The sequence below is a fragment of the Pseudonaja textilis genome, chromosome 4, assembly GCF_049901715.1.
Source record: "Pseudonaja textilis isolate UNSWEBS1 chromosome 4, rPseTex1.2, whole genome shotgun sequence".
NCBI classification, from domain to species: Eukaryota; Metazoa; Chordata; class Lepidosauria; order Squamata; family Elapidae; genus Pseudonaja; species Pseudonaja textilis.
In genome coordinates, this window is record NC_141993.1 from 54298961 (window position 1) to 54311521 (window position 12561).

Consider the following 12561-nt stretch of genomic DNA (forward strand, 5'->3'; position numbering starts at 1 on the left):
TTTGTTGCTGTTTACATGGACCTGAATTACTTAGTTGGCCCCAGTTTTTCTGCTTTCTTCATTCAGCCATTTTCAGAGTCTTCTTCTTCTTCTTCTTTTTCTTCAGCGTTTGTCTCGCGCTCGGGCGAGGTCCGCTAATGTCCTTGAGTACTGCTTCCACACCTCTCTGTCTGCCACGTGTGTCGGGTCTGCCTTCGCGATCTCTAGATCGGCCTTGATCGTGTCCATCCAGCGTTGTTTAGGTCTACCACGTGGTCTCGCTCCTCCGACAGTCACCTTCATTACAGATTTGATGATGGATTCTTCCTTGGCGCGGCTCACGTGGCCGAACCATCGTAGCCGGGACTGCCTCATGACCGTGGGGATGGGCACGACGTTGAACCGTCTGCGCACTTCTTCGTTCCTGACGCGATCGAGTAGGGTGAGGCCTACCGACCATCGGAGCATTCGCATCTCCATTATCTGGAGTCTGCTTTCGACTTCTTTGGTCGTCGGCCAGCACTCTGCGCCGTATATGGCCACGGGCGCACCACAGAGTTATAGATTTTCGCCTTCAGGCGCATCGGCATCTTCTTGTCACAGAGGACGCCCGTGACGGACTTCCATTTGCCCCACGCTGCATTGATCCTGGCTGCCACCTCAGTTTGTAGTAGGCCTTCTTCCCCAAGAGTAGTTCCCAGGTACTTGAAGGTGGAGGTGCGCGGTAGCTCCTGCCCGTTCACGTGGATGGAGCCTGTCATTTCATTGTCAGTGGTCAGGTATTCGGACTTCTTTAGGTTCAGCCGGAGCCCGAACTGCTCGAGGCGGTCGTGCCACTGTTGGACTCGGTGCTCTAGTTCAGCCTTGCACAGGTTGGCCAGGAACACATCATCGGCGTAGAGCAGCGTCCATGGGGCGGGCGTGTATGGGGCAGCCATTTTCAGAGTAACAGCCAGAAATTTCATTAAGGATAAAAAACCCTGGATTAGAGTACAAGAGATGTTTTTTTTTTCAGAAAAGAAAGTACAATGTTGTAATGCTCAGCTAATTCTTTATATAATCTTTCTTAGATATCTTGACTATACAGTGAATAGACATCATGATGACTGTTGTCAGCATTTTTGTCATTTCATTGTTTTCTGGGACTCTCCTATCTGACCTATATTTACTCAATGATCTCACTTACCAAAAACATAATGATCTTGTGAATGGTCAAGGTGATTCCATTAAATCCAATCCCAATCAATAAATGTTACTCTTGAACTATCAACATGCATGTTTTAAGATAATGCCATTTTCAGGTTATATTTTCAGGAATATGTCCTTGGTTAGCTTAACTATTAATGATTTAAGTGAGATTTGTGACTGGATTCACAGTTGGTTTATACAAAATGTTAGGCTAAAATAATGTGAATGCAGGCACCAAGAAAAGACAGTTGAAAGTTAATGTTATAGAGATGTGCATTTCATAAGTGCATAGCAATTATACTGGTAGGAGGGATAACCCATTTTTAACTCATGAAAAGTCAGGGAGAAGTTGTGTGAGAAGTACATATGTATACAAATAAGTTGATCAAAAACTTTTCAGGCATAAGGGGAGGTGTTTCATCATTGTGTGCTACCTGTTCTAACATACAGTATGCCAGTGTGGACACTAACCTCATAATCAATACATAAGCTATGCGTGGTACAAACAGCCATAGAAAGATTGCTCAGCATTACAGGACAAGATAGAAAGACCTGTACATGAATAAGAAAACAAACAAAAGTATATGATACCATCAAGAGAGTAAAAAGAATTGAAATGGAAATGGGCCGGCGGTCACATAGCAAAGAAGAACTGATGGCAGCTGGACTAAGGCAGTCATAGAATGGATTTTACTTGATAAAAAGCATCCACAAAAGAGACCTAAAACAAGATGGATCAATGGCATCAGCAAGTATTGCAGGTCTAATTGGCAAAAGAAAGTTCAGGACCATATTGGTTGGAAAAATGAGGAACAGGCCTTCATCCTGCGGTGAATAGACAATAGAATGATGATGCAAATAAGTAAGAAATCAGCCTGGAACAGAGATGTATAAAGCAGTTTGGACTTTGAACTGCAAGTTTCTGGTTGGGACATTGGCAGCAGCCTGATTGTGGTCTGCAGAGGGGAGAAAGAGGACTAGTGCTAAGAAGGTCAGCAGGATGGGAGGGCTGGTGGAAGGATTTCACTGGAAGTTGCAGAGAAAAGAAGGGCAGAAGTTCAGAGCCATAGACCAGCCTTGTCTTTTTTCCATGTAAAATTATTTCCACGGCTTTTTGATTGAAATCAGATACAACAAAAACATTCCAGATTTTATTTCCTCGCAAACTGTGACCCATTCAGAATAGTTCAGTAGAACTTCTGGAATTTTTTTGTTTTACGTATGAAGCAAAAGGTTTTTTTTAGTTTTATACAGTTTCCGTCTCTGGGTTAACTTGGGCTTGAAGAGGAGGCTCAGAGTCAATAATGCTCATTGCAGGAATTCTGTGGCACCATACATTCTCCTAGGAATTTGGATGGGAGCAGGATTATGTTCTGAGTTCTCAGCTTCTTTCTCTCTTCTAGAATATGCTATTTCTTTCTTTTTTTTTTCTGTTGAAACTGGATAAATACTGCAAAGAACTGCTAAAACTTCATGCCACTCAGAAGTCGGCTGCATATGAATGTTATAAATATGGGATTGTTTGCAGTTTTCTCCATAGACAAAAGCAACTTAAAATTCAAAGCATGTCTAACTTTTGTGAAATGTAACATGATCTGTTTTTCTTCTGCCCATGATTACAATGTTATGGTTTTGGGGTTTGGTGCAATGTTTCATTCCAATTTTCCCACAGTGCAGGACTTTTAAGGCCACAGTTCCGTTTTCTGCAAAGAAGTGAGAGAACGGGCATGATGAAGCACCTCTGCTGCTTACAAATAGTCCCACGTGTAAGAGCTATAGCATTTCACTGCATTTAGTAATTCTTGGTGATGTAGTAATAATTCTGTTTCGCACTTAAATATATATCGCCAGTGGCAACCATGTATTGCTTAAATCTGCTATTCCATTAATATTATATATTCCAGCTAGGTGACTTTAGGCCAGTCACTTTCTCTCAGCCCAACTGACCTCACAGAAGTTGTTGTGAGGAAAACAGAAAGAAGGAGTGTTAGATATTTATTTTAAAATGTTATTTATTTATTTGATTTATTTAAAAATAATAAAAGGGGATTAAAAAGAAACAAACAAACAAAAATCATATAAAGAGAACCAGGATAAAATCAAGCTTAAGAGATTAGATTTTATTAGGGCGCTCCCATTATTTTAGACCAGAGTTAGCCATGAAAGCTTATAGGGTGACTTTGGGACAGTCATGATTTTAACCAAACCCACTTACAAAACTAAGTCATATAGTGTCTTTTTGACTAAGCTCCCATTTTGTGATCCTCTTACTGGAGTTTGTTGTCATGTAGTTTATGGCTTAATGGTTCTTAAACATGGCCTCCTTCACTTTGATCCAGTACCCTAAGCACTACAGGTTGTCATCAACTTACAACAGTTCATTTAGTAACCATTCAAAGTTACAAAGGCCCTGAAAAAAGTGACTTATGACCATTTTTCACACTTATGACCATTTAAGCAGAAGCTTTAAAGTTCAGATGCTTGGCAACTAACTCATATTTATGACAGTTCGATGTCCCAAGGTCATATGATCACCTTTTGCGATCTTCAGACAAGCAAAATCAATGGAAAAGCCAGATTCACTTAACAACCATGTTACTAACTTAACTACAATTATTCACTTAAGAACAAGTGACAAGAATTCACTTAACAATTCTGTCACTTAGTAACAGTTGTGATCATAAGTCAAAGACTACCTGTGTTTCATACTGGCTGTCTTCACAATAGCAGTCTCAGCCCATGTGGCTAGGCAAACTATTGACATACTATGTATATAGAGCATATAAAGGCAGAAATGAATGGATGAGGATATAGTAATTGTGTCTGTTACAGTATTAGATTTGTTTCTGGGTTGTATTTTTCTCAGTTAGATATTGAACTCAAGACATTGAGTGTATTTCTCTTCAAGGCTGCAGTTTTGGAATATCTACTTTTGGGTAGTCTGCAATAAAATATGTTTATATATCTAATCTCAAAACTTGAAATTTGAAATGGCACTATGATCCAAGTTATACTGTCTGCAGACGCATTCTTTCTGTCCTTTGTGAATATTATTTTTGCTGATACTTTGATTGGATCTTTTTCTCATGTTTTGTTTGCCTTGTCTCTCAGTCCCTATTCCAAATACTATACTTGGCAAAAACAGAGTCATGCTTGGCATTTTAAAGCCATTTCCAAGCTACAGCCTGCACAGCTGTGGGAGAAGCAGGAGGAGGCGGATCTGGCAATGAAAAAAGTTCCTTTGCTGGACATGAGGAAATAGGAAGATGAAAACATGCTCCACCCGCCTTTATCCAGCCAGCCGTACCCTCTCACTTCCAGCCCAGTCCTGGCAAATGAAACTCCCTGATTTCTAGTGGTGCTTGTAGTCCCCAAGGATACCAACACATATTGGCTTGACATATAAAAGACTTGGAAGTTTCTTTTCCAGAGACCTTGCTTCACTAACAACACTGAGGTATTCCTGGCTTTGCAAATAAGTGACTCCTGACTGGGAATGTTTCTTCTGCAAATTCTTCTCCAGTCTTGGGTTCTCTATCACTGGGCATATGGTGAAGGTAAGTCTGGAAAATCATGTTGGCTAGATTTAAAACTGGAAGTAGTGAGTATTCTGTGTGATTTGATTAGATTTCTGAACAAGGAGCAGGAAGGGTGAATATAAAGCTGGCTAACCACTCTATAAATGTGAGTTTTGAAAAGTGGTGGAATAAATGCATTAGTTTTTAACATTGTGATTTTGGCTGCAAAAGATTAACAGGCTTATCCATGGATCTATCTCTTTCTTAGTCATACTGTTTATTTTCACAGATCAAATTCACATACCTGATGGTGGATCATCTGTAGTACCGAGTTACAGAATAGTCCTTAAAATTATTTGCCTAGGGCTAATCCTACTATTGTTTAGGTAGAAAATAAATAAGTTTTTATTTATGTTGGCTTTTCAAAATATTTATAGTAACTAATTCAGTAATCCTAAATATCATTTGCTGGGGAATATATCCTACTGAAATCTGTGGAAGTGACTTCTAAGTACATGTGTGCAGAAGTAAAGTGATTGGATTGAAACTTTATCTGTGTATTTGTTTCATGTTGTATCCAAGTCAGTAAAAACGTATTAATGACATCCTGAAATTTACAAAGAATCTGTTTTAACTCCCACTCCAAATTAGCGCTAGACTGAAACAACCACATTACAATCATGTAAATGTCTATTTAAAGATAAAATCCTAAGATTGATGGTGATACATATAGAACTGTTAATTGCAACAGATTAGTAGTAGTTTTCAACCTTGTGCATAGAATGAATTTAGGACTATTCCTTTCAGAGTAGTCAGGACAAATTTGTGTAAATGATTAACTAAAAAGATTCCTCAGGGTTGGATATTGTGGAATTGTTACCATGTTCTAAAGAGTAATCATGTTTTAAAATAAGAAAAGATTCCATGAGAGAAGAGCTGGCATCCAGTTTTAATGGAGCCTGAAGAACTTCTAGGAGCTTCTCTTATTAAGCTTGGAGTTACTTCTCATGTGCAGGTGTGCCCCATATACATCCATGCATTTCAAATTCATCCCCAGTTTTTTAGGAGTAGTGACTCAGTAGTGGACCTATCTACTATTTTATTATTGGCAACATGCCTTGCAAAAACAAGTTATCTTCTCCCAGATATATGGTGAGCCAATTGCTTGTCTTTTTCCTATCTTCACACTCAATCTTACATATTTTAAGGCACAGAATAAATAAAAATCCATGGTGTAAATCAGTTTCACATTGTTTTTAAATATAAAAAAATATAGTCCCCAAATCAAGGAAAAAAACCATCTTGACACAATTGCATTATTACATTGCTTACCATGGTACTTTGATTTCCTCAGAATATTAAGCATAGCTCCGGTCATCAAAAAGTATCTCCACACACATTGGTCAAGTAATAATAAATTAAAAATAAGGTAAATTAGAGAACTTGACAGGAAATCAGGAAAATGATTTGGCCATAACTGACACTGGTGGACGGCGGATCATCTCAGAAGTGATAGATGCCAAACGAAAACTCCCCTTTAGCCACATTTCTTGCACCAGAGGAAGAATATTGAGGCCACCATAAATAATGGTGCCTGGCAGTCTGGATCATATAGTGCCTTGGCAATCATCCAGTGCCACAGTCAGTGCTATGAAAAACGTCTTTTCAAAGGGGAAATTAGGCAGGCAACCCCTCCTTCCTGAATGTGCAATACTTCCTGTACTAAACCCTCTGCTTTTTTCAGTTAAGGTTACAGGATATGTTTGAACAAAGGGAGAGAAAAGAGTGAGATAAAAAGATCAGCCAAGCTGATCTCCTTCCCCTTTTGAAGGGGAGGGAAGATGAGATTTGAGCAAACTCCTGCCATCAGAAGCAGTGGACTGGGAAGAAGGGACTTAAACTATTGCCTCTGCTGGGTTGATTATCTCCTTTTTTTTTTTAATTCTCAGGAACTCATACCTTCATCATGACATTGACTGCCAACTTTTCAAAAGGCAACTCTGCAAAATTTGTAGGCAATGCCACCCTAGATGGGATTCTGACCCATAGCTTGGAGGGTCATACTGAACATGTGAACGTGAGCCAACTGTTACCATTAGAAGCACCCAACCTCTGGGAACAGACAGAAAGCAAACTGCAAAAATACCTAGAGAGTTTCCAGGGAATGGTTATGGTACTCTCCAAGGAAAAGATCATATCTTGTGAGTAATCAAGGAGATTTTAAGGTGGCAATAGTTGGAATACATATTAAGGCAACAGACTTTTTTCCAAGAAAAATTGTATTGCTGAGCACCAACATGACTGATGAAAAAATGGCTATTATCACTTTCACTATTTTGAGTTGGGAAATGTATGCCATGTAATTTCTAAAAGCAATTTCAAAAGCAAAGCTTTACTTCCCAGCAACAAAAAATAATGAAAGAATTGAAAAATTCCAACCTTATAAGTGATGCTATTTTGTATTATCATTCAACCCATTGCACCCCTTCTTTCTGCTAAAGCTGAATTGTTCACATTTTCAAATTAACACCTGGAAGGGGTTGTTTCCTATTAAGAGTGAAAATAAATGGAATTATTTCATCAGAGATATGGAATTGATAAACAATATGTTTGTGATCATTAGATAGCTGTGCTGTGTCTAATAGGAACTAATATGGGTTAGTTGCAACCAAAGCATGACAGGCTAATGTTGTTTCTTTGTTAGTTACTATGTTAAGATGAGGGGAATGCTGCGGCCATGCTAATTTGGAACTCATTAAAGACTCTGACAGTTTCTCAATGTATTCGCCATAAAATGGTAAAATAGGGCCCAGCCCATACTATAGTTAGGTGAACTTTGGAGAGTACTAGTTATGGGTGCATGTCAGCTTGAGGGAAACCAGTAGTGTAGAGTCAAAGAGATCTCTCCATGTGCCTATAATGTTCAACTTTTTATTATTGACGTGGGAACTGAGAGGACACTTTAATAGAACATAATATTCTACATCTGGGTAGGAAAAAGAAAAGACCCAAGTACAATATGGTGGATATTGGTTGGCAGTAGTCCACATAAAAAAGATCCAGGCTATGGTCAAGATCTTTGAATACTTTGGGGCTTTAAAGGTCAAAGAGAGCTGTAACAAATTGAAGCCGGTTCAGGAATGATTTCCAAGACGGTAAAGAGTCTGGAAGCCAAGCCATATAAAGAATGATTAAAAGATTCAAGTATGCTTGGCCTACAGAAGGACCGAAGGAAGATATGATAGTCTTTAAAAAAACTGAAGGATTATCAGATACAAATGGATGTATTCTCTAATGTTCTAGAGGGCAGGATCAGTCCCAGTGAGTTAAAACTGCAAGGGAGAAGTTTAGGCTAGAAATCCTGATTTTTCTGAACTGTCAGCCAGAGGAACAAGTTGCTGCAATTCTCCTTTGCTGAAGGCCAAATAAAAGTTGGATAGTCATCTGTCAGAGGTGGTCTAATACAGTGGTCTCCAACAGATGGTCTGCGGCCCACTGGTGGTCCATGAGAAAATTTTGGTGGTCTGCAGAGAAATGTCACCCCCAGAGCACCCCCTCCCAAGCAATTAATCCAGGCTGCACAGGAACATAAGGCTGCGCCATCCACATGGACCGCGGGAACCCTCCCAGCCCACTCACTCCTTACCTGGCAAACTTGCTTGCTAAGTTGCTATTTTTCCCTTTACCCCCCCCCCCTCCCGACCATCTGCTGTTCTGCCGTGCCAGATTTAGATTAGCTAGAAAGCTGGACATCATCGGACTTCTTGCTTTCTAGCTAATCTTTAGATCTTCCTTAGGAGTGAACCTTCTATTATTCAGTGAAGACTCAGGTAACCAATGGCAGAAAGATAGATCTCTGAGTGAATCTGTGGTTCTGTTAGCAACTCAATCTACCTGCCTGCTTTGCCCGATTTTGGGTAAAAATTGCTCTTTTTTAATAAAAAAAATCAATATTTACATCAATATTTGTAATATTTACATACAAGCCATGCCCAGCCAGTCACATGACCACCAAGCCACACCCACAAATTAGGCCATGCCCACAGAACCAGTTAAGAAATTTGAATCCCACCCCTGCCTCTGTGTGTGTTTGTGTGTGTGTGTGTGTGTGTGTGTGTGTGTGTGTGAGAGAGAGAGAGAGAGAGAGAGAGAGAGAGAGAGAGAGAGAGAGGTTAGATCAGATCTCTCTCTCTCTCCCTCCCTCCCTCCCACCAACATCAGCAAGCCACCACCAGTCAAAATTCATATTAGTGGTCCCCGGGATTTAAAATTATGAGTTTGGTGGTCCCTGAAGTCCAAAAGGTTGGCGACCCCTGGTCTAATAGATGCCGCAGTAAGGAAGGGGATGGACTAAATAATTTATAAAGTTTCTTCCAACTCCATGATTCATAGCACTGGCAGCAAAAATAAGGAGTTACACTATCTAATAGAGATTGGAAGCCACTTTTGTAACTCTCCCCCAACCCAGAGGTGTTATTCAGCAGGTTCTGACCAGTTCTGAGAACCAGTAGCAGAAATTTTGAGTAGTTTGGAGCAGATTCAATTTTTTTTACTACCAGTTCTGTGGCCGTGGTTTGGTGGGTGTGGCAGGGGAAGGTTACTGAAAAATCCCCATCCCCTCCCCACCCCACTAACCTGCTTTCCAGCTCCATTCTCCTGTGCAGGGCAACAAAAGAAGACCCAGCCAATCAGCTGGGACTCAGGAGGCAGAGAATAGATGGGGGTGGGGCCAGTCATTTGCCGGTTCTCCGAACTACTCAAAATTTCCACTACAGGTTCTCCAGAACTGGTCAGAACCTGCTGAATACCATCTCTGGTTCGGAGAACCAGCAAATACCACTTCTGACTGGAGATTTTAGTTTTTTGGAAATTGGTAATTTTCACTTAAAAAAAAATTAAAAATATATAGATTCTATTGAAGACAAAGCAACCAATTGGAACCATATGTGTTGTATAATATTTGTAAGCCTGTTTGAGTCCTTCTTTTGTTCTATTATGCTGCATTACTTTGTGTGTGATGTTCAAATAAATATTTAGTATATATTTTTCTAATGGACATTTTGATTGCAGATCCCATATCCATATATTGCACAAAGGGGTGCGAAGTGTCTGAAAATAGCACCAGAAGCTTCTACAAGATTTTGCTGAATGGAAGTGATTTCCTGAAATTTCACACAAAGAGTAATAACTGGGAAGCTTTGTCTAACACTTTGGTGGCCAATTATACCGTTAAGAAGCTGAATCAATTCCAACAGACAACTACCGATCTACAGCTCTTCCTACAGGAAACATGTGTCAACTTTGTAAGGATGTATACTAACAACAAAGAAGCCAGTACTGGTAGGTGAGACAATTGAGCTACAGAGAAGCTCTTGGCTAGACAGATATTCTGACAAATTATCCTGGCTCAGTCAGTTTTTCTTATTCTAAGAGAAAAGGATATGCAATAAAAGTAGCACTGTCATCTCAATAACACTGGAAAGCAAAATTCTGCAGTATTTTACTTTTCCTTAATAGAAAGTAAAAATCTTAGAAATGTGTAATGAAACAGGAAAATAAAATACCTGATCATCAGGAAGGGCATCCAGCCAGTAAATAATGAGTTCCAGCCAGTCGCCCCGACTTTACCCCAAATTAAGGACTATGGGTGGGTAAAAAGGGAGTATTTCATAAGCTGATGTGAGGACAGGCAGAACAGGGTCTGTGATCCCACCACCTAGTGCAAACTGTTGTACCAAATAAACATTGCATGTGTGGTTGCCTGCTTGTCTACAGTTCTAGCTTGGGGAAGAAAATCTATGTCTGTACAGTAAATATTCACTAGACGCTTCCTTTTAGCATTTTCTTCCTGCAAGACTTCCTATTGAGATAGTATTTGAAATGACAGCTGCGTTGGCAGTCATTTTAACGTTTTGTTCCCATCCTCTCCCACTCCATCATCATCCACAAACCCGCCCCTCCAAAAACAAACAAAAAACACCAGCCTAAAAGCAGGCCTAAATCTTCTATTTTCTTTTGCAGGGCAACGAGAAGGACCTTCACACACTCCGTTGGTGATAGGCATCACTATCGGTGCTCTTGCTCTAATGGGATTAGCTGTTTGCCTGTTCTTGTGTACAGGTGGGAAGAGATAGCAGAAGCACTAACACACAACTGAACCATCAGCTTTCTTGGTTTCTCAATGGAGCCGATTGGAAGAAAAACATGCAGGACTCATATATGGGGAAACAACTGCCACTATGAGAAATATAGGCATCTTGTATCATCTATCTGGTGTAGGTGGTTTTGGACTAGGAGGCCCAGACTAAAGTTCCCACCTCACCAGAGTTCATTCATCACTTTGAGTAGTCAGTTTCAATCCAACTCAACCCAATATGCCTGTTTTCGTTTGGCATTGTATTTTATCAGGCTGAGAGCCAGTTCAGTCGTTTCTGTGTAGGAAAACACTAGATTTTTTAAAATCATGCTGTGTATACCTGTTTATTTTCATATTGTGCTGTTTTTTTATTGTGACCATGTTGTATTTTATTATGTTCTGTCAGCAAAGTTTTAATTTGTACTGTACTATACCTCATTTTGGGGAGGTATTTAACAATGAGATTTGCATGTTCTTTTATTCCTTTACCCATCAGGCAAATACAGTATAAAAATCTAGAATGCCTGAATGTCTTTCTATGTTCATCTTTAAAGGATCCTGATACAATTATAGTTGTATGAAAAATTTTAGGCATCCCTGATCAGATCACATTAGAGTTTTAACAAAGGAAGTACACTGGTGGTATGATACACTTCAGTTGATTTTGGGTGGGTCTTTCTATACGTCCCTCCATGCCTGTAGTTCCAAAGACAATCTATGATGTTAAATCCAGTGATGTGAGAAATCTTATAAGCCTTGGACCTTTAAGAGCATTCAGAATTAGCAACTATATGTTTTACATTAAATTGGGTCAAGCTAGAAATAATGCTTCTCTCAAGATATTTTTACAGAATGTCTTCAGAATTTTACTAGAAATTAGGATTCCACTGTTTTTTCTGGACGCCTAGGATTACAGTGCTTACCAAGAAAACATGAGATAATAACTCCATGCATTTTATCCTCATAACACTGAGCAGGCAGCCAACAATTGTGAAACTGTTTCCTGTTCATCACTTCTAAGTGCTCTAAAGATCCTCCACAATTGCTCAGTTAATTAAGGATCTTATTAGCTGTTCACCAGAATTTAGACCTGGGGCTTTCAGTTATGAGCTGACATCATATACTTAAATTAAAAAAAAGTATTTTACCTGTCCTTAAGTTTCCTTTCATTTGTAGAACTTAGTATAATTCTTAAAATAGAAGAATGGCAGAATTGGCTGGATGTGTTTTATGAAGTTATTCCAATCTGTTCACAGTTGTGGCTATTTATTTCACTGCTAGCCTTTTTCTACTTCTCTATTCATATAGTGACTTCATCAGTTCCATCCATTATAATACAATGCTGCTAGTAAACATCAGTGGGCTGGTTTTCCAGATTAAATAAAGCAATTTCATTTTCAGTCAAGGAAATAAACATTATTTACTACTAGGTCATTATTGAGACTAAGAGGCTGACCCAGGGTCAGAAACTGCAGCCATCTTTTCAGTAAAGATATATAAATATGATATTCAAAATACACAAAGTCTGCATGAGACAATTATGGGTGTGCCTATTAGCCAAGAGACTGGGAAAAATAGAAACTATGTGTCTTCCTAACCATACCTTGTCCAATGGTTCTTACCTATAGCCATATTGAGCAGTTACAGTGTATTTGTTGTATGTAGTGAAAATATGCCAATATTTATAGGAATGAGTACCATATACTATGCAATATGCGTAATTTGAAAATATCTGGGAAA

At 39.3% G+C, this 12561-nt stretch overlaps 1 protein-coding gene across 1 annotated transcript; it reads left to right on the forward strand.

Annotated features, from left to right (window-relative positions):
• The first annotated feature begins 4354 nt into the window (after positions 1-4354).
• Positions 4355-11974, forward strand: LOC113436782 (endothelial protein C receptor-like). The gene is made up of 4 exons (XM_026701390.2): positions 4355-4724; positions 6635-6886; positions 9756-10025; positions 10707-11974. Exons 1-4 carry the CDS (start codon positions 4664-4666, stop codon positions 10817-10819), a joined length of 696 nt encoding a protein of 231 aa, XP_026557175.1. The 5' UTR covers positions 4355-4663; the 3' UTR covers positions 10820-11974.
• Positions 11975-12561: the final 587 nt, after the last annotated feature.

Excerpts from the sequence above, each read along its gene's own strand:
- LOC113436782 (XM_026701390.2), top strand. The coding sequence starts at position 4,664 with ATGTTTCTTCTGCAAATTCTTCTCCAGTCTTGGGTTCTCTATCACTGG. Across the intron at positions 4,725-6,634 it reads TCACTGGGCATATGGTGAAG|GAACTCATACCTTCATCATG; the intron begins GTAAGTCTGGAA and ends TTTAATTCTCAG. Across the intron at positions 6,887-9,755 it reads CAAGGAAAAGATCATATCTT|ATCCCATATCCATATATTGC; the intron begins GTGAGTAATCAA and ends TTTTGATTGCAG.